Source organism: Hemibagrus wyckioides, linkage group LG16 (genome assembly GCF_019097595.1).
Source record: "Hemibagrus wyckioides isolate EC202008001 linkage group LG16, SWU_Hwy_1.0, whole genome shotgun sequence".
In the NCBI taxonomy this organism is placed as follows: Eukaryota; Metazoa; Chordata; class Actinopteri; order Siluriformes; family Bagridae; genus Hemibagrus; species Hemibagrus wyckioides.
Window position 1 is genome coordinate 13,977,023 of NC_080725.1, and position 23,195 is coordinate 14,000,217.

The window sequence follows — 23,195 nt, forward strand, 5'->3', positions numbered from 1 at the left end:
CAAATATTTATGATTCCCAAAAGGAAATAAATGCCTGGTGAGTGAACAGTTCACTTGGAAGTGCAAATTGGCTTTTCTACACACTCTGTTCTCTGGAACCTTGTTCTGTTTTCATAAAAGATATAATAAAAACAGGAGCAACATATGAAGAAGGTAATTTTTAAAACAGTCTAAATTGCAGCACCTCCTTTTTTTTTTCTTGCTTTAAATACAAAACTTTTTGGAACGTCTCGCGCGAAAACAAATGAACGAAAGTCCTGTCTAATCCTTTCCACAAATCGTTAACTATTTTCCGCTGCAATAAAAGAGCTATTGTGTCTGCCTGAACTTGCCCGCATGCATTAGCAAAAAAATTCTCTGAACCCATGAAGTCTCTAAATGTGACAATTTGAGACCCAATTATTATGCCAACTTGATATTAGCATTGACACGGTACTATCTGGAGGCTGAAGAGGTGTTATCTTCAATTACCTGATCATTTTTCGGCCTGAGCGGGTAATCCGTGAAATAGACTGTTTGGTTATGAGGATAGAGACACGGGGGCTATCTCATCACATCTTTTTTAACCTCCCCTTGCATCCACAGTTGGGGACATTTCATTAGCTTAAAGCCGAAGCAGTAGAAGCAGCGGCAGCTCCAGAAGCCTTGATAAAATGACACTTAGTTTGAAAGGCTTCCTGGGAGAATAACGCTGGCCTTGGTTTTCACTTCAGTAAGGAAGGAGGTGATGTACTATTAAGAAGTGGCATAGAAGATTCTTTTTTTTTCCAGAACAAATGGAGGGGATGTTATCTCCAGGGCCACAAGGAGCAGCACTTGGCTCAAAAAGAACATAGCACACAAACCTGTCATATGGCCCACACTCTAGTGTCTCTAGAAATAGACGTAAAAGCAGGTCATTATCTTTAACCCCATCTATCAGGGCAAAGGCAGCGTCTTCCATCAAAGGTCCACAGATGTCTCCCTCCGTGTGAATGCGCCCACTAACGCTTCTCTAAACTGCAGATTAATGAGGCCTGCCTTGCATGTGCTCTGTGCTCACTTTCAATAACAGGAACAGTTTTTGGGAAGCTGCACCGAACAACGGCAAGCAATTTAGCTGAACTATGCTTGCTTGCATTCTCCATAAATCTCTGCAGTCATTTGGCCTGCCACTGTATCTCCGGTGCCATAGGGAAGAGAGACTAGTGAATCTTGCCAGGGCTATTTAGGATCTCCTCAGCTGACTCATCATGTTTCTTTACACGTGTCTGTACGAGCACACCTTTGCATTTGCGGACATCCAACACCTTTCATTTAACAGCTACGCCGCTGTCAAAGACGTGGTATGTTTTTGAGCTCGATGGTGATGTAGAGCGCATTTCATTGATTTCACTGTGACATTCCCGCACTTCACCGAAAACACACAAAACACCCGGAGTAAAGTCGCTTATGCTCTACTACAGCTCCTGTCAAAGAGCCCATATTGGCTTGTCACGCTAAAAAAAATAAATAATATATAGAAATTAATTTAAGGCACAGCTAAAGATAGAAAGCATTGATTCAGTAAACACTCTGCCCCCACCTCCTGCTTCCTCCAGCTATATCAGGCGTCAACCTGCATTGTTTAAATGACAACCTAAGAAAATGAGGTTTGCAAACCGATAAAGCAGAAACGGCACTAAATCCAGCTCAGGATTTAATATGCATGGAGGAGTCTGATGGAGCAGATAAGGAGGATGAAAGGCGCTGGCATTTGCAGGTGGGACAGATAATGAAGGAGCTCTCGAGGAGAGCCGGGGCCGGCGGCGTCGCCCAGCCGCTCTGCTCGGGAAAACGGCGTCCTGGTGAATGCCTCCATTTCCCTGCTGGCATTTCGGTGGCATTTTGATATGAGCATCGGGAGGATCCCAAGGGAGAGAGGAAAGAAGAAATCCATTAGAGATGTAAAAAAAAAAGCCTGTTTTTTCTGCCATTGTAGACACTTGAGTTAACAAACAACAACGCAAGAAAGAATCTAAAAAATTGGATCAATACTGCTCCATTTGTCACCACTCTCGTGATGTGAAACAAACAAAATATACAAACATACTAACGCTGTCACAGCCCTGCCTTTCTTCCATGACTGTCTGACCTCTCTACTGTTTTCTCTTCAGAAATATTATGTTTATGTACACTTTCCGTTACATAATGGAGATGGAGCAATGGCGTGTGAGCAGGCGAGAACGCGTTCCCATCCTGAATAATTCAGCACGGCTGCCGGCACTCTCCTTCACCCGAGAACCTCCCAGCGCTTATTCATGAATGGAGGGGAGTGCAGTGGCCGCAGTATCACAGGCGTGCACTGTTAGCAGCTCCGGAAATCACTCGCCTCCGCTATGCAATCTCTTCCCTTCTCTCCCACTTTGGCTCATTCAGCCATCTCAGGGTGTGCAGACTGGCTCGCCTCTGCTATTCTCTCTCTCTCTCTCTCTCTCTCCTCCCCTTCCTCTTATTTCCATAGTCTTTCTTTCTTCTACCTCTTTCTGACTCAGTAGATCCAGCATGGCTGGCAGCCGCTGCAAATTGCTTCATGTAAAAGCCAACAACGGGCCTCGTTTATCAAGCTGCAAACACAAAAAAAAAAACGCATTCGCGAATCATTTACAAGAAAATATGCTGTTCATGAAAATCCAGTTAGTTGGGAAAAAAATGTTTCTTATCCTATGTTCACTCTTTTCGTGTAAATTTACATGTAATGAGACTCAGTAACATGAAGCACCGTTGATTGGCTTCCGACTGTAGAACTGGTGATGAGTTACTGCAATTTATTTATAGGATGTTTTCAATAACACATGAACGTAATGAACATTTTGTGAAACTCGATCATTTCATGTTAATGACTCGATGGAAACCAATCCAGAAAAATAAGCCTAGCCATTCAATTACAACATAAGTAATGGTACCCTACAAAAGGAGGAAGTGTTAGGGTGTGTCTGTGTTGGCTAAAGCGATCTTGCCTTTTATGGAGTTTTGTGGGCATGGCTAAATAATACTGCACTGACTGCTGTTTTGGTGTTGTTGAGGCCATTTTCTCACGTATCATTAACACTGATGATGCAGAAGGATTTTGTTCTCACATTTCTAAACTGGAAAGGCTTTTGCATCACCGTGCTCTGTTCTGGAGCTTTTTAACACGGGGACAATCAGCTATAGCTCTGCTGCTGGGTGAGTGTGAGGGCAAGGAGCTTGACGGTGGTGTGAAAGCCAAAGACTCATCTGTGCCATTGTGACATCTTCATCTCAACAGCCACTCCATATGAAGAGAGACCAGAATTTCGCTCTCTGTCTCTTGTCCCCTCTGTCTGACTCTCTGCACTGGCTGGAGGGATGAGTGTGTCTGTCACTCACTGTCGGCGGGGTGAGTCATGTAGGTGTCCGACATGCTTCCATTAGTGGAGAGACTGTTCAATTACCTCAGATCGCAATGTTTAAACCCTGCCAATTACTGATACATCTTCCTTCTAAATTATGCATACGATGGGCTGAGCTCATGTGTGCAATGATTTTCTTCCTTTTGACACCGCACCGTGTGTTCCAGACTGTCTGAATTACAGAAGAGAACAGAGATCTGGGCCAGCCGTCGCCACTCCTTCATTAAAGCAGGATCCCTTTGCCGTCTTGGACGTTAGCACATCTCCTCTGATGGCTCGGCAATGGCTGCAGGCACTGGCACCAAGCAGGCAGTGTACAGACTGGCACCCTATCCCTCTCTATGCTCTCAGAACACACCTTGTCTCATCCCCTTGTCTCCTAGCAACAGTGGCTGTCTCAATGGCCCAGGAGGCATCCCTGGATCTTCGCTCAGTGTGACTTTATCCCCTTTTATTTGAACCCCCTCCCCTACTGCTAGACGGTATTTGGGATATGACCCAGTATCTTTCAGGATGGTTTTCCTGTGACTTTGATTTTAGCATGTTACTGTGAAACCTCATACATAAACTCATACATGTGAATCATAACCCTATCATGTGGCCTATACTGAGATTTCTGATCTTCATGCCACCCAATATTTCCGACCAATTTTATATTCCTGAGCACAGACAGATCAAATTGTTACTTATTCAGACCTAGAGACCCTGAAGAGAAATAAACTTCAGTGTGTGACAGGGGGGTAGTGTGTATAATATCATTACGTTTTCAATATAATTCATCCACAAATCACTTGTCAAAGATGTGCACACGCAGTATATAGAGTTTTACACCAAGCACCAGGCACTCGGGGGCAAAAATCTGCTGCTCATCTGTTTCAGTTAATGCACTGACATACAGGCAAGCAAGTAGAAAAGTTTACTTTCTTTCCTTTATATTCTATGGGATGTACAGCAACTAATATCTGTTCAAAGTTAACATTTCCATTTTACTCTACAACTTAAACAGCCAAGCAGCAGCTTTGAGTATCTGGGGGTTTCTGTAAAACTCTATATATATATACTCACACCATGCTTGTGCTGTTCGAGCGAGTGATGCAGGAGAGAAATAATATATTTTTAAACTCCATTATTATTATTATTATTATTATTATTATCATTATCACCCTAATGTGTTAGATACAACACTTTCATGACACAATGCATATTTAATCTTTTTTTTCTTTTTCAGTAGTTTCTAATGCCAGCTATATGCTTGTCTAATGCTGGAGCAATTGTAGAAAAACGAACTCATAACATTCCCCATTTTACCTTGATGAAAATATTTCTAATATGAGATGGGGGAGTGGGCGGGGCTTCCAGGGTGTCAGATTCAGTAATATCAGAGAGCTTAAAACATAGATGCTTTTATTGCTGGGGGAAAAGAATGCAGCTTTTTGTGTGTTTTTTCAGTGATAACTCATAGCAGAGCTCCTATGCAAGACGCGTAGAGGCTAAAAGACCTGCTTATTATCAAATTGACCAGTAAATGATACATTTCTGCTTGGCAGGACACATCTTTGATGCCTGACAATGCATAATTGCAAAGCATGCAATAATTGATTAACAAATGAACGTAAACAGATAGTAAAGCTAAGCCGATATGACACCCAGATGTCCAGTGTAATAATATCCATCAGGTTAGCTGACTTTGCTAGCTAGAGCTCTTGCCAGACTGCTGTCATAGTGATCCAGCCACTTTAGGATATAACAGAACATTTATTTATTTCTCTGTTGTATTCTCAATTCTCTTACTCATTTCCAGGCAGGCATAAAGCACCACTGTGAGGCAAGCATTATTACCAGTGAAATCAAGGAGAATTAATTGAATCATTTTCAAGTCAGTGAGGTCCCCCATAGGTAATTGTTTCTGAGTCAGTGGCCATGGTGTAGAGTGCGGCTGTGGAGAGATGACTGCCTACACACACTCATGCAGATCTAAACAAAGCCTACAGCCAGCGATGCAGGCCCACCCTGGGCCATAATACAAAATACAAATGCACAATGAGCTCTAATCAAATTCACACAGGCTTCATCAAATCCAGCGCAGCCCCTCGAGTTAAACAGCACACGGAGTTGAGCGCGTGCCGAATGCAGATCAAATATGTATTCCTTATCAAACTAAAGCCGGTCTCAACTCATTCTCTAGGCGTTCTCTAATGGCACACGGAGCCATGACTAAGGATTTGGGTCTTATTAGATGAACACGGGATCTATAATCAAGGATTCTGCCTTTGAAAAATGCGACTGAACCGAGATCAAAAGCGCGAGTTCCTTCCCGATATATAGAGTGGAAAAATTAAAGACACTGACTTCCAACCCACATACAGTCCTGATGAAACAAAAAAAACAGCATGATATCATGCTAATGCAACTTTATTACATGCAAAGCTTAAAAATATGTGGAGGGAGAGAGAGAGAGAGAGAGAGAGAGAGAGAGAAAGAAAGAAAGAAAGAAAGAAAGAAAGAAAGAAAGAAAGAAAGAAAGAAAGAAAGTCTAAAAAATCTAAATAAAAAATTAAACAATGAGCTCTCGCTGACCAAAAATAGATAGCTAACTAACTAATATAGAAACTAATGAATGAATGATTGAACAAGCAATTAAATTAAAAAAAAGGTATTGATTTGTTACACACAGACCGTTCTGCTGAGACAAAACCAGACTTTCTGTATAGAAACTATGAACACAGTTAAAAAAAATCTTCACTTTTAAGAGCTTTTAATACAAGATACACAGCCTACAACTTCTCATAAAACCATTACAGAACAGTTTTTCGGTTCATCAGCTAACCATCCACTGAATCTATACTGAGAGATTAAAGTTGGAGGTTTTGTCCAAGGGGCGTATAAAGCAAATGATGGCTGAAGGCCATGGCGAGAGCACAGACAGAATCTACGCTGGAAAGATTGAAATTCATCCCAGTCAGTCTGTGTGAAAACACATCGATATGAGCTAGGGCAAATATTTCCATGCTTTGTTGTGCAAGTAAAAATAAAAAGAGCAGTCAATTGTGGGGTTTTTTTTTTTTTTTTTTCAATTCCCATTTTTGAAAAATTCTTTTTATTCTTCCCCGGAGAGTGCTTCTTAGAAACAAGGCCAGATTAAGACCGGAAGCTTGAATTCATTCCTTGCGCTGCGTCTGGCTTTGAGGCTTTGAATCGTAGCCGATTTTAGCCGAGTGTTTTAAGATGCAGGATAGATCAAGCTGTGCTGTGCGGGTAGCGCCTATGTGGGGCACTGTAGCCCTCACACACCACACTTGTGCTGCCATGGCAACTCGCAACGCAGAGCCATGCTGATCTGATCCCCAGCTGTGCTGCTATGGCAATCGTGGAACACGGGACGAGAGCAGTTTATCAATTCAGAGCCCAGCTGAGCTGCCATGGTACTGACAAAAAATCAGGACGGCCCCAGCATACGCCCCTGAGGAATCCCAGCTGTGCCATTACAACGAAATACTGCCCAGGAGCCATGCAGATGTGCTCCGTCCCACAGCAGTGATGATGCCAGAACACAAGACGCACAGTGCATACATTCTTCATATGTTTATACTGTATGCTAGTTTGCAATGAAATTGATGTTGAGCACGGGAAAGCAACAGATAACTAAAGATCCTGACAATACATCCTGAAGCAGATGCACGACGTCGAGCCCAAATGACCAAAGCTCTAGTGTCGGCTTTGTAGCTAGTAATTAACTTTATCAGGCAATGACACGGGTCGCTCAGGACAGCATGTCTCTCACAAGTGAACAATAGCGTACAGTATGTTTTGGTGCTTGAGAAATCTCCAGTGGGGGTTTGTCTGCTGCATATAGTACTTGTCAAATCCTAGATGACATTTTATATGGAGGCTAATCAGAAGCAATATGTCCCTGGGCAAAAGCCTTCAATTTCTGTGAATCGTTTTGCTGTGACATGAGAAGCAGAAAAGAAAAAAAACAAGGCAGAACAAGAGCAATAATATTAATGCTAAGGCTAATAAGAAGAATATCAAACAAATTAACATAATATATAGTCAGAAATGCACAAATCTATACATCCTATAGTGAAAAGTTTGTGGACACCTGATCATGACACCCATGTTGAATGTTCCGTCTGCTTCTACTAGGAAGGATTTCGGTGTGAGAATAGTGAAGGTAATCTGTAATGCTACAGCATTTGTGATGGCAGTTTTCGGAAGTACCACATTAAGGTGTTAACAAACCTCTGGCCATACAGTGTACATGTTTTCTGTCTATCATGTTGCTTTTTGAGGGGGTCCATTAATTAAAACGACAAAAGTTGACGTTGAAAATGTGTTCACTGTACAGTCTGTACCTTTCCTTTCCTTTTCTCTGATGAGGTACAGTGAAACTTAAGCTACATAATCGGCAGGTAATAGTAACAGAGTGAACGGCTTCACACTAGGAGCACTTTTCTGGGTAAAATACACATATTAAAGGCACAAAAGTTGAATCCTTGATGATCCACTTGAGCAACCGAACAGTTTGGTAGCTTTTTTTCTGAATGTGCATTTCTATAAAAAATGGGACATTAGCAAACCGTGCGAATTTAGATGATGAATAATGCAAATGTTTTTCTATTTTGGTGATTTTGGTGGTATCACGCTTGCCTTCTCTAGCCTGAAATTCGCAGACGGAAATCGGAAACAAGACCGTTTCTCTGCTCTCCAAACCCAACAATTATGTGTTGTTTCACCACCCCTTTTTACCCTTCAGACTCGACTTGGTTTACAACGTATTATTTGCAAGTTTCCAAAAATGTCATCAGGCAAAGGACTACACTACGCCCACGCCCACGCCCTTCATCTCTGAAAATCTATTACCACTATGTATAACCATATCAGATCATCATGGGAGCGGGAACCTATTCCACCTGCTGCTGAAGCGATTGGTTGAATAGAATTATTTTCAGAGGATCAGATAGAGTACCTGGGCCTTGGTCCAGATTTGCTCTTAGTTAGTGTATCTTCAGTGTTGTCAAATCTACCTAGTATTTCCTGTTATAAGATTAAAAATTAAATAAAATCTAGGACCATTAAATAAATTTCGAAGCTTTTCATTTATTTTACTTACATCTAGAAAGAGGAAGCTAAATGATCAGTGGGAGCTGGAAATCTGTAAAAGCATCTACAAAATCTTGATTTTTTTTTTTTTTTATAATTTCAAAATAAGAAATATTAGATCAATTTGCCCATATTCAACTTGTTAAGATATTATTTGTGTCTGATTCCTCTCAAGGTTTCTTCCTCTTAAGGGTGAAAAAAAGCAGTACCACTTCAAAGTGTGCAGTATTCAGAGCATACAGAATAATATAAACTTGTATTCCCCAAAATGATAAAATGATATGAATATTAAAAAAAAAAAAAAAATCAAGGGTTTATTGGGCATTAAAGCACATGCCCTACACTGGGAATTCGTTCATAAGAACGAAGCAGTCTACATCCTAGGGCTCTCTGATTACACTTCGGATTACATTAAGGTATTACTGATTGCTTTCTGTCTTCCCCAAGGAAAACAATCAATATTATTCTCGATTCTCTGTGATGTAAGAAGCAATTCAACATTAATTGCTCTTTCGGGTATACTGTTGTGTTTTGCCTTGATATTGGGTGTTGGATCGTTTATGCTGTAATACTCTTGCGTGGACCTAAGGTGCACTGTGCGGCTCGGTGTATGTCTCTGAGCATGAGGTGGTGGAGAGGATTTGACAGAGTGGGGCCATGGCATTAGCATAACCGTGGTGAGAGTGGAGAGAGGAAGATAGACAGGCTCACTGAGCAGCAGGGCAAGTCTGCTGCTCACCTCCCTTATCAGTCTGCAGGGCCAGGCTTCAGAAAAGGGTGGGGGTGGGGTGGGGTGAGAGGGGGAATCTGGCAGAGAGAGATGGAAAGAGAGAAAGACAGATAGCGAGATGCAAAGAGTGAGAAAGAGAGGGAGAGTGAAAGCAGAAACAGAGGTAGCCAAGCAATTAATTGTCTTCACAGCCTGGCATTTCATTTCAACACTCAAGCAAAGAAAGTCTATTACAGGAACAGGATGATCATTAAAACCCACCAGTAATCACACTCACACAGAAAAAAAAAAAAAAAACACCTTCCCCCCTTTCCTCCATCGCTGTCATCGACCCTCCAAAAACAGTCATTTTCCCCTGCTTCACAGTCACTGGACTGTAACCAGTAGATTGAAAAATAATAGCAGTTCTGATGGCCCTCTAGGCGATCGCCATGCATGCAGATAGATAAAGAATTTCAAGTTTGGAACTTGGGTGAACACAAGAGCAAGGGAGCGTGGGCTTAATTTCTGAAATAAATGTCTGGCATGGGTGGAAGGCAGGGATCGAGACCCCGCCTTGGGCTCTTCCACTTCCGGACATGCTGAGCCGAGAGAAATGCAAAACTAGTGGACAGGAGAAATATGAGTGTGGGCAACGAGACAGAGCAGGAGAGGAGAGGAGGACAGCGGAGAATTGCAGGTGGATGAGGGATGGGCATTGGCGGTTGGAGGAGCGACAGAGCAGTTCATTTGTCACTGTCAAATTGGTTCGCTTTTCGCTCATAACTAGGAGGACGGCACAGGGCCCGTGAAACCCCTCTGGAGGGCGGCGCAGAAAACTGCATAGGTTTCTTACAGAGAGCACGGGAAGCCGTCCTTCATCTGTGATACGCAGCTGCACGTCTGATTCAGCATGCTGACTGCAGGGTGGATGTGGCGTTTTTTCATTGCTTTCAGGCTAAACTTGTAAAAGCAAATGATTTTGTTTGTCGGACACCAGAATGAGGACGGAATGACACGTACATGGTACATCTGGAAGTTATTTATTTATTTATCGCCCTATCTGGAGACAGGACAATAAGTAAATAAATAATGTTTTCTTTTTCTCACTATGCAGTATACAAGGTCTTGGTGCGTGCTGAAGAGTCCGGACGCTGACGTAGCACTCCTCGATGCGTTGCAGGCTAAATTGCACGAACTTGTTTATTGGCCCAGTGTCCAGACTGAGTGCTGAGTGCATAATGAATGGTGGAGTATATCTCCTGCAGTAAACATGCTCTCCCAGTCTCTCTGACTCACACAGTCCCTCTTTCTCTCAGGCTCTTGCTATAACTCTCTCTTTCGCACTCACACGTTCCATCTCGCTCTGATTCATTTTACAGGTCCTGAGGGAGGCAGCAGGTAGGCCTGAGGTCACAGGTTCAGCCCTGACTGGGGACAACATTGCATTTCCTTCAGCAAGATAATTAACCTGAATTCTTCTGGGTATCCAACCACGTAAATGATAATGAATAAACTGCAAGCCATGTAAGTGAATCTGGAAAAGGGCATCTGCCCGCCAGCACTAGGTTTCATACACATGGCACAATGTATTCTCATCACCAATAATTTATCTATTTCATATCAGTTGCGATGATACTTCATATTTTTAAATGTGGCTGTAAAGAATTACAAACGTTTTATACACATATTGAGTGTCCTTCAATAACAAGTCAGTAACAGAGAAAAACAATAGCACTTACAAAACAGACTGTTACAGGTCCCAGGTCACTACACCTACACTTTCCCTTGAAATGTAAACTAGTTCATTAAAATACTGCTATTACTTTTGCTCAACAGGAAATCAGATCATTTGAATGTTCTGATGATCAAGTGAAGAAGAAAACACTGTCTCCTTCTCGATGAGGTCATCCTGATCATAGATTTAATTTTTGTTAAGTTTAATACCCTTCATGTCTTATACATCATTACATTTTGTCTATTTGCTAATTCTGTGCTAAAATTCCATTCTCTCAGCAAGAAACCATGTAAATAATGACGTTGGTGTCAATAGTTACTGTATATGCACCTTTCTCTTGGATTCGATGCTGTAAGATGTGTTTAAAAATGTTTGAGCATTACAAGGGTTAAAGAGCAGTGCAGCTGTGGAATCAGCCATGTAATCGTAAAGACAGCAGATTGTTGGTATAGTCATGGAGGAGGCAGTGTTGATTAGGTTCACTATAACTGAGTCATGGAGCAAGACTCAAACAAATTGTCAGTTAATTCAAATTGAATTCTAGCATGAGAACATGACTACCTCCATGTGCGTGTCCTCTCCCATTGCTTCTCCTACTATTTATCCAATCTCCTTGCTTGTTTTAATGCACTTTAATTGGATTTCATCATCCAGACAAGTGCTTTTAGACAGACGATTATCACTGGGGCTTTGTCCATCGCTCTTCCTTGCTGAAGAATGCCTTCGATACTGAATCATCTCTGAATGTTCGATAGTCAGCCTGCTCACAGCATCCAAAACTCAGAGAAATAAATGGATATTTGGGTAGATCTCTCTCTCTCTCTCTCGCCTGTCCGATGAGGGATATTCCAACATGGTGGAAAATATCGACCGCGGATCAAGTTCAGCCAAGTCATCCAAAACCAGAGATTATTTTAACATACGGTGGGAGGAAGCTTCCGAAATCAATGTTGAAAGGAATATCCCCCACATCAACACAAACACACACAAGCAAAAAAAAATCTAATTTCATAGACAATATACTACTATTGTGCCACACCTCAAGACTGGCATACTTTACAGATAAAACTAATTCTGGGAATGCATGTGAAGAAATGTTGCCAGATAACTTAAATGTAAATCAGATTCCCATAGGATAAGCAATTTCTGTCTGAATTGCAAACAATGTAACTTCTGATACTCATGCAAAACAGGGCTTGTTGTAGAGAGTGTATCACAGTAAGCTTATCTTGATCAATAGCGTAAGATTTACATATGTAACCTATGCTTGGGTACCTGCAAGTCCTGCTGAACATACACCAAAAGTTTTGGGGCAGCTTTACATGCACATGAATGTAATATGGATTTGCCTGCCTTTTGTAGCTATATAACAGCTTTTGGGAAGGCTTTCCACAAGCTTTAGGAGTGTGTTTATGGGAATTTTTGATCATTCCTATAGAAGTGCATTTGTGAGGTCAGGTACTGATATTGGACGGGAAGAGAGCATGACGTTGTACAAAATGTCCAAAAGGAATTCACTAGGGGCCAAGCCCAACCCCTGAAAAACAACACCTGAGTTCAATGACTTGGAGGGGTGTCCCAAAACTTTTGCCAATATAGTGTATCAAAATATATTTCTATATTTTGGTGTTCATCTTTTGAAACAATACCTGGTTTTGGTTTGTTTTAGGTTTTAGCAAAGGCAAAGAATAACGCTTTAAGGAAAGTCTCCATACTTAAGATAAAATAAATAACTAAATGTAGTTACCTCTACTGGCCAGAAGGTAAAATAAGGCATGCTATTTACAGGTCTGTGCACACTCAGTCTGTAACATTACTGAAAGATTTAAACAAGTCTAAAAGCCCAGAGAGATATTCTGGTAATAAATTCACTACTTCACCCCCATGTGCAAAACTAACCCTGTCCAATTATGACTTTACAGCGAAACACATCTAGGGCCTGATTCCATTAGCCATTTTTGTCTAAACTCATTCAAAAGCTCTATTTCATCTCTGGTCCTTGATTACGCTGAACTCCACATCCCTGCCTTTTGACAAATACAAGCTGACACTTCAGAACATTTCACATTGTGAGAGACATCTTTCAACCTTCTTTTAAAGACTTGTGCAATTAAGCACCAGTATGAACGGCGGAGAACATCTTCCTGCAGCAATCCAAGAGCAAGAAAAGTTCAATATTCATGAAATATTCTAATATCCTGAGCCCCCAGTAGGATGAACAGAGAGAAATAATGATCATTCCTCATGTCAGCCAGCACGGGCGGCCATGGAGAGAGAATTATGCAACAGCACACTTCACAAGCACTTCTCTGTGTTTTTCTTTGTTAGGGTTTTTGGTAAGTGGATTATTCCCCCAAGTGGGACATGTGGAAATTAATGTTCTCACACACGTCAGAGACTGGAATCATTTGCAGCATTCGATATTTAACATCTCTGCCTGTAACCATGACCGCCCTTCTAATATGCAGCTCAAACTGTTTAAACGTAGGGAGTAATCAGTATTTTGCTGGTAGATCTTTAATCCAGGAAGTCAGCTCCCTTGGAGATGGTGCTAGTTTGCATTTCGTCTGGAATTCTCCTTTGGTGAAGCCGTCAGTAGAGTCCATTGGTCGACATCTCAATGCTGGTGAGACAGCCTCAGAGCAGACGAGCGGGTGATTGACAGGCCTCTGAAGATGGCTTTTTCAAAGATCGATTTCTCTTTTGCTTTCTTGTTTATTTGGTTCCTGGGGTTGTGATGTGTGATTGAATTACTAATAGCTCAGCGGTTCAATGGGTGAGAGGGGGGGGTATTAATTTTTGCATAACTTGGATGGAAACCCTATGTACTGTTCGATAGACTTTGACATTTACAAATGTAACAAGTACAATGCACTAACATGCAATTAAATTAACAGCTAATAAAATTTCCTGCTCATATAATGCCTTTAATACAATACTAAATTGCAGATTGAGCCCTAAGGCTAATATAGCCTCAAATATTATATGCATAACATGCAGTGTTCCCCTTAGTAGCTTGTAATCTGCATTATTTATGAATGAAGAATTTGAATAATGAACCTGGATTGCATGTGTAACAGCACACTGCCCTCAGTGCATGGCCTTAGAGGTGTCCGTGTGATTGTATACTTCCCTAATGGAGCTTAATGGATTGTGTGCAGCTCTCTGCTGCTCTAATGGGGTGAGATGCCTGAGGGATCTTTGTTGCCTGGCTTTCTTTCTCTCTTGCACCTGACCTGCAGTTAAAATCTCATCACTAACGCAAGTGTGAAAAACAGACTTGGCTTCCTGAAAGACATGTCTTGCCTGACAGCATTGTGAAGACTAAGAATGTCTGGCATTTATTATTCTCCAAAATGACAAACTATCCTTTGTAAAATGAAGAAGCCAGCTGTCCATCAAATCTCACACTCATTTTAGAGAAGTGAAAACAAATCAAGCTAAGGGCAAAAGTCAGACTGGAAGAGATCAGTTATTTGCTTTATTTATGACATTTTCATTTTTTAATAATGCTATGAAATGTAAAAACAGCTAGAATAGCACTTGCTGTTCTTGCTCACCATGGCAACACAAGGAATGAATAAAAGCTTATTCCCTCTATCATGCAAGTCCAAATGACGGGACATTTACATCATGCAATGTTGATCATCTTTCATACTGAGAAGATAGGCCTTTTAATTTTTGTAATCTAAAACAATCCTGGGATGTATTTGTACAGTGAACAAGCAGTACATGCTAGAGGGAAGTAGAGGAAGAGAGATAGAGAAAGAGAAGGAGGTAGAGAGAGAGCATAGAGAACAGACAGACACCAAAGAGAGACAGAGAAAGTCACGGAAAGGAAATATCGTAGCACATTATTGAAGCATGCTTTGGCAGTAAGCTGCTTATTGATAAAAGCACTAATCTGGCTGGTGGAAGGTAAGGAGCGTGGCATGTGTGGTGATGAAACATTTGAGCCAAACACAACACCATCAGGGAGCTGAGTGTCCTCAAACCTCACCTGAAAGTTAGTATCATGTTTATTTTTACCCAAATGTGTGAACCTGACCTCAGACTGCACACAGAATTAGATCCCATGGTTCATGGCCTTAGAAAAGCTAATTCACAATTTACGATTCTACTTATCTTGTTCCGCATACACACTGCAAGATGGTAATTTGATGTGATGAGACATTTCAGATCATTGGAACTGTGGAGATATTAAAAACCTGGGCAGATAATGATAAATAAAAAAGATCCTTCTGAAACAAGGTTTACACAAATCATGCTTCTCGGGGTGTATGAAGAAATATATTAAAAAAAAAATTAAGCTGGGAAAAACAAAATAAACTGAGTGTGAGCCCTTGGATATTAACATAATCACTGTTATTATTGTCATTCTCATCTGTGCACACACCGCCATTACTCTCACATCTGCATACTACCACTGTGTACTCTTCCATCCATTTCTACAACAACATCAGGAATCACATCCTCAATCTTCAGAGCGGGTCTTTTCTGCCCTTTAAGTATTTCCTCAGCATGAGCTGTAATCTCTCTTAACAGGTAATAACAGGGATGTTAGATCAAATCTCCACCTTGCTCACAGGGGCCATGGCAAGAGCAGAAGGTTTCGCGCAAACCATTTCCACTACTCCACCATGCAGTTTTCGGACAGAGATGCTTCGGAGAGGACAATTATCCAAAAGCACTGTGAATGTTTTGCTAGGCAATCCCAGTGTGCTTGTCAGGATCCTGAAAATTGATTAGACTGGACTGAAAACCAGCCTTTTGCCCTTGTTTATTTCCAGTAGAGACGCCTCACATTGGTGAGATGTTATGAAGTGTTCTGGCAAGACCGCTTGATCTGAATGTACTGGGCTGGACACAGGCCAGAAAGTAAGTTGATTCATATAAAACAGTGCTAAGAGAAATCGACAGGTTCTGCCTTGAGTGCTTCTACTGTCTTATTTCCACAAATGCTCTGGACAAGATCACTCATTTGGAATATGTCTGTCCAGTGCACTAAATCCCTGAGCACTTGTCCAGGGCAATCGATTTCAAAGTGTCAGCCTAGACCATTCGATTGGTAAGTGCCTGCAGAGACTAGACCTTTCCTAAGAGACAGTGCAGAGAACTCCTCAAACACCAATGCATAATAAGCTATTCCCTTTCCTCACCTTATTAGCCTTCCCCATGTTGACAAGATCACTCAAATAAGGTGCTGCATGTAATTGCACATAACAACGGAATTCCTCATTAGTGGCTTAATTTCCCTAAGTGTTAAATGTCTCAGTTGTAATTTATTCAAAGCATATTTGTTTATAATTGCTTGCTTACGTCTTCCCTGCAGGCAACAGACAGTCTTGATCTCTCCCTGTCTGAGCCTGGGAGGCCAGTGGATCTGATGGTGGATTGCCCCCCTCCGTGAGCGAGGGATGCAGGCATTGTGCTCTAATGAGCAGCAGGCTGAGGGCATTATGGGATGGATCCACCGGGGAGCGGAATTTGAAAAGGTGGATACCAGGTTTGAAGGGTTTACAAGTGCATTCTGTTATGGATAACTGCCAGCTGGAGCAGGGAGAACAGATGCTCAAAAATTGGGGATTCTGAGACAGGTCTAAAGGCTTTCTGCACGAAACTGTGTGGGGAAGGGAGTAAGCAGGAGAGGGTCAGAGAACATTGCAGTATATTTTATGGTTTCAGCTTCTTTACTCTGTGACACTCAGTTCCAGACAGGCTCAATTCACAGTATGGTGGAAATAATTTGCTCATGAGCAACTCACAAAGAAAATAACTTGCACAGAGCAAGACATTGAGAGGTGAAAAGCAAAACACTCTCATAAGCTTTTGATGACAGATCTTCCAATTCTACAGGCTTACATGTCAAAGAGAGTTAACATATTCATATTTAGACTGAAAAAATGATAGAAGCTGTGTGTAACATGGCTTAGTTTCATGACATTTTTTTCAGCCGCAGCATATATAAGGGAAAAATTATGAGCTGCCATTGCTTGCTTTCCTCCTGTGGAGTAGCACTGGACAGTCACAGCAGGCTGACAGAGGAGGTTTTGGGGAGTAATCTCCTGACACTCTAGCTGCTGGAGTTCACACTGGGTGACGAAGGTTAAGCGATGTGTTCCATTAATTAAAGCCTGCCCCACAATCCCTCCCGCATCCCTGCTTCCCAATCCTGTGGAACCAGTGGAGTCTGAAGTTGTGGAGAGATGAAGCACAGAGCATCACGGGCACAGCACTATACTATCTACATGTTGTAAGGGATTTTAATTGTGTGTATTTAATTTTAGCACAGATTTAATGCTTCACAACCTCTCACCATACCCACTTAAAATAACTGGAAATGTCTTTCCTTGGTCTTTCTTTTTGCAAACATCTCAGATTATACTAAATGGGGGAGGAAGGCATCATTAAAAATACAGAACTGTATCTTACATGTGAGTATTTAAATAGAAGTGACCAAAACAGATTCTTCACTTTCTTCCTTAATCTACTTCATCATATTAGGTTTGTAGATTCTATAACAGACACTTGGTTTAACCTGGGAAAGCGCAGGCTTTTCTTATTTTCATTAAATATTTATTCATACGCTAAAATATACTATGAGAAAAATGGGCTGTGAAACCTGTACTGATATATGAGTCATACTTCTGTATGTTACACAGCCACTAAAAAGCTGTGTGGGGAAAAAAAAATAAAAAATACCAGGTCAAATCAGTAACTCTGACAGCTACACAAGTGTTCTCCTCAGCAACCTTCACAAAATCCAAGACATTTTGAAGGTGGAAAGAACAGGCACAGGGAAAACCCTTGATCTGTCACACCCTGACATACAAACACACACATACGCAGCCTTACAAACAAATCCCTCTTCACAAAGTAAGACCCAGGACTGTGTGAATTGACCATTCAGTGGGCTTTTTTTTGCACCTTTGAATCAGCCTTCCCTGACAAACAAACTCCCTTTAATGATCATTTAAGGAGCAGGACGGTGAGTAGCGAAGCCCTCCCTGGCAGTACGCAGCAAACAAGGCTGCTATGTTTACAGTCTTCACTGCTGAGACTAAGGGAGCATGCCTAACCAATACTAACACCTGAGTACATCTTCGCACCCCATGATGACACATTGTGAAGTGTATTACCATTGGATCCACCAAGCCCTCCGTGTCTGTCACTCCGCTTGGCTTCTGTTTTTAATATTTATTTTGGTCAATCTGTTCAGCCTGATGTAGGAAAAAGAACCCTCACATGAGTTCACATCTGCTGAGAGATATCGCATGAGTTAACATCTGTCCCTGTTTTTGTAACCCTGTCACTCATCTCTGCCATGAATTCAGACATATTGCGGGGTAATAATCTGATGTTTAAGTGACTACAGGATATAGACCAGGCAGTAGTCTTCATTGATGTGCAAGCATGCAAGCAATTTTAGACTCAGTGGCAGGCACACATGGTATGCATTGCTGGAGTCTCTTGTCACTTCCATGCCATATGCTGCCCATCACAGTCCCGGTGCTGCTCTGGGTCACTATTCTCTCCAGTCAGTAAGTCCATAGGGCCTGCATTCACCCCAACTGTCAGCTAGCATCTGCTGGTATTACCAACCAGCAGACTGGGACTGACAAAGCCAGAGCCTACGCATCCTCACACTATTTCTCATGCTTATCCTCTGCCTTCTAGCCATCACTAACATGTTCACTCAGAAGAATAAGCTTTACCTAATAGTGCTCCAGCACCCTGCCACCCCACGCCTCCCTAACACACACACACACACACACACATACACACACACACACTGTTCTGCTTGAATAACTTAAACATCATTTGCTTGCCTACACAAAATTAGGGTATTGGGTTAGCATCATTCAGCGAAAAGTGCAGAGAAATTAGCCATGGACTTGCTTAGTAGCAAAAGATTAATCAGTCAAATTATATTGCATGAAGGCTGGCACTGCACATACAATTTGTGAAAGATAAGAAAGAGAAAAGAGAAAAACTAAACCTATACATCATATACGTAGATAAGTATTATCTGGTCCAACATTAGATTTTTAAATGATTAAATATCACAATTTGAGGTTGTGACACTCTGTCACATTCAACTAACCAATTTAGCAAGCAATGCTGGCATATTTGCTCTGACGTCTGTCTGATAAACATATATATATATATACACTATATTGCCAAAGTATTCGCTCACCCATCCAAATAATCAGAATCAGGTGTTCCAATCACTTCCATGGCCACAGGTGTATAAAATCAAGCACCTAGGCATGCAGACTGTTTTTACAAACATTTGTGAAAGAATGGGTCGCTCTCAGGAGCTCAGTGAATTCCAGCGTGGAACTGTGATAGGATGCCACCTGTGCAACAAATCCAGTCGTGAAATTTCCTCGCTCCTAAATATTCCACAGTCAACTGTCAGCTGTATTATAAGAACGTGGAAGTGTTTGGGAACGACAGCAACTCAGCCACGAAGTGGTAGGCCACGTAAACTGACGGAGCGGGGTCAGCGGATGCTGAGGCGCATAGTGCGAAGAGGTCACCAACTTTCTGCAGAGTCAATCGCTACAGACCTCCAAACTTCATGTTGCCTTCAGATTAGCTCAAGAACAGTGCGCAGAGAGCTTCATGGAATGGGTTTCCATGGCCAAGCAGCTGCATCCAAGCCATACATCACCAAGTGCAATGCAAAGCGTCGGATGCAGTGGTGTAAAACACGCCGCCACTGGACTCTAGAGCAGTGGAGACCCGTTCTCTGGAGTGACGAATCGCGCTTCTCCATCTGGCAATCTGATGGACGAGTCTGGGTTTGGCGGTTGCCAGGAGAACGGTACTTGTCTGACTGCATTGTGCCAAGTGTAAAGTTTGGTGGAGGGGGGATTATGGTGTGGGGTTGTTTTTCAGGAGCTGGGCTTGGCCCCTTAGTTCCAGTGAAAGGAACTCTGAATGCTTCAGCATACCAAGACATTTTGGACAATTCCATGCTCCCAACTTTGTGAACAGTTTGGAGCTGGCCCCTTCCTCTTCCAACATGACTGTGCACCAGTGCACAAAGCAAGGTCCATAAAGACATGGATGACAGAGTCTGGTGTGGATGAACTTGACTGGCCTGCACAGAGTCCTGACCTCAACCCGATAGAACACCTTTGGGATGAATTAGAGCAGAGACTGAGAGCCAGGCCTTCTCGTCCAACATCAGTGTGTGACCTCACAAATGCGCTTCTGGAAGAATGGTCAAAAATTCCCATAAACACACTCCTAAACCTTGTGGACAGCCTTCTCAGAAGAGTTGAAGCTGTTATAGCTGCAAAGGGTGGACCGACGTCATATTGAACCCTATGGATTAGGAATGGGATGTCACTTAAGTTAAAGTTCAAGTCAAGGCAGGTGAGCGAATACTTTTGGCAATATAGTGTATATATATGTATATATATATATATATATATATATATATATATACGTATATATATATATATATATATATATATATATATATACATATCAAAACTTCAAAAGCAAACTGTCTTTTGTATATGACAGTTTATCATCAACTGAGCAGTACTTATAGCTATTTTTGGAGAACCATAAGCATGTAGAACAAGCTACAGACAGTGACTAGTGACCACTACTCCCTGTGCTAGAAAAACTGACTGTTAAATGCATTATTCTAACATCCTAACTCCAATTGTGGAGAAAGGGAGAAAAGAAATAAATACCATGCCAATTATATAGCAGTTTACTGAAGCATGTGACCATAGTAATCTGATCTACCAAGGTAAATACCTGGGTTAGATTAGTTTTTCGGGGGAAAAAAAAACAATATCTTCAGATAATTACATTTGTAAACACTCACTGATTTTGTGCTGTATTTTGGCTGATTGGTCTTGTAGCTGTAATCCGAGTACTGGTCAGAGCCAGTAGAGTTGTCATCTCGTTCTGTTCCCACAAAGGTATTGGTAGCAGGCAGCTCCTGGACAGCCTGATGCTTCTGGGAAGCAGATGGAGACTGGGCCTGAAGCTGAATGGAGGGCAAGGGAGAATTTGAACGGTAATGCCGGCCCAGGTCAGGGCTGCCAGGTGGGTAGGTCAAGGGCAGATGGATCCTAGGGCTGTCATTAACCCCATCAATGTTGAACTTCAGACTCTTTTGGAGGCTGACCTCTTCATCTTCCCCAAGAGGTTTGGGTGATTTTGGAGGCTTTCCCTTTCTTCCCTTTTTACCCTTAATGCTCTTTGGTCCTTGTTTGGGTGCATACAAGTCTTTAGTCTCCTTTTTGCCAGCTTGATAGCCACTCTTGGTTTCTCTCTGGAGGCGATGTCTGATGAAGACCACCACTATGATTACAGTGACAACTCCTGCCACACCAGCCAGGCTACCATAGAGAATGTTGCTTCTCTGAGCAGCTAGACCATAGTCAGGGTCACCCGCAATGTCTGTGTCCAGTGGAGTGTATAAGCTATGTCCCACTAGGCCTTCCACCAGGCTGACATTGGAAATGGTCTCATTGACATAAATGTGCACCAAGGCAATTGCATGGCGAGAAGGCTTACCCCTATCACTCACCTTAACCACCAAGCGATGTAGACCTCCATGTTTCCGAGTCAGTTCCTTTGTTAGTTTGATCTCTCCGTCAGACGGAGATATATAGAACAGCTCATGGGGGTTCCCCCCAGCAATACTATAGACAAGCTCAGCATTGGAGCCGGAGTCCATGTCTTCTGCCTCCACCACCTCAACAACAGTATCCGGTGCAGCCAGCGGGGACAGAGGTTTGAAAGAAGAATTGGAAGGTTTGGTAACAACAGGTGCATTGTCATTCTCATCAAGTACATTGATGGTCACGCCAACATAAGATGACCTAGCGGGTTCTCCTCCATCTACTGCTTTGAGTCGGAAACTGTAGCTGCTTTCTTTCTCCCGGTCAAAGGATATACTTGATAGGATTGTTCCTGTGCCATTCTGTACTACAAACTTTCCAACATCAGGTTCAACAGAAAGCTGCACTTGGGAATTTTCTCCTTTATCCATATCTAGTACAGTCACCATGCCAACCGGACTTAGTGGTGGCATGTTCTCCAGGACAGAGAAGCTGTAGCTACTAAGCATAAACTTGGGATCATTATCATTTCTATCCAGTACTTTGATCACAACAGTAGCGGTACCCTTGTGGCTAGGAACCCCTTTGTCGGTTGCAGTAACACGGAACTCATAACGTTCTTTGTGCTCACGGTCAAGTGGACTCCTTGCTCGTACTTCACCTGTGCTAGGGTCAATCTCAAAGAGCCCCCTTGTTGAGGAGTCTGCAACAATGCTGTAGATGAGTTCTGCGTTGGTGCCACTATCTGCATCTACAGCAGTAACATCAAGAACCTTTTCCCCAGGCTGGTTCTCTTCAGCAAACTCTATTTCAAACACCGGAGGTGAAAATATGGGAGAATTGTCATTAATATCAGTCACTTGGACTTTCAGGGAGTTGGTGCTGGACAGAGCTGGGTTGCCTGAGTCGACAGCTACGATCTCCACCCGGTAGTCCCTGACACGCTCATAGTCTAGAGGTGTGGTGGTCTGCAGAAAGTACTTCTTCTTGTTATCAATAGAGGAATCACCAGCTGGTCGGAGCTGGAATGGAACATCTCCTGCTACCACACAAGTCACGACAGCATTTTCTCCCTCATCCTTATCTGACACTTGCACCAGTGCTACTGCAGTGCCCACTGGCATATCCTCTGAGATGTTTGCAACCCCATCACTATGGGTCCTAAGACCAATACCACGGATCTCCACAGCTGGTGCATTATCATTCTGGTCGGTTACCTCAACAGAAACATATGCTGTTGAGCTTTTAGGTGAGGGACCTTTGTCCCGTGCAATAACGTGAAACTTCAAGCTGTTGATCTCCTCACGATCCAATGGGCCTTTTACATATATGATGCCTGTGGAACGGTCAATCTGTAGCAGCTTTGGCACTGGATCACTAGCTTGATGAATGATGTATTCAATTTCACCATTTGGGCCCAGATCTGAGTCATTGGCCTTGACCTGTAAGTATAAAAATAAGTTAAAAAAAAACAAAAAACAAATAAGTAAAGCTTTAATGAGAATTAATTGCCTTAATAATCTCATCTAAAAACTCTAAAGTTTCATTTGTAAAGTAATTTAAAAGATACACTTTTTTGTTAAATTTTTTATAGCCACTGAAGAAAACTGAGGACAAGAACTTGTTACATCAACAAATGTACTCATAAAGAAATA

General features: G+C 42.1%; 1 protein-coding gene across 1 annotated transcript in view; it reads right to left on the reverse strand.

Moving 5' to 3' along the window:
* The window catches only part of pcdh1a (protocadherin 1a), a 69,517-nt gene that overhangs the window by 38,204 nt on the left and 8,118 nt on the right, over positions 1–23,195 (reverse strand). Inside the window, exon 3 of the mRNA XM_058412307.1 lies at positions 20,796–22,982. Coding sequence (XP_058268290.1) covers positions 20,796–22,982 — 2,187 coding nt within the window. The remainder of the gene's footprint in view (positions 1–20,795; positions 22,983–23,195) is intronic.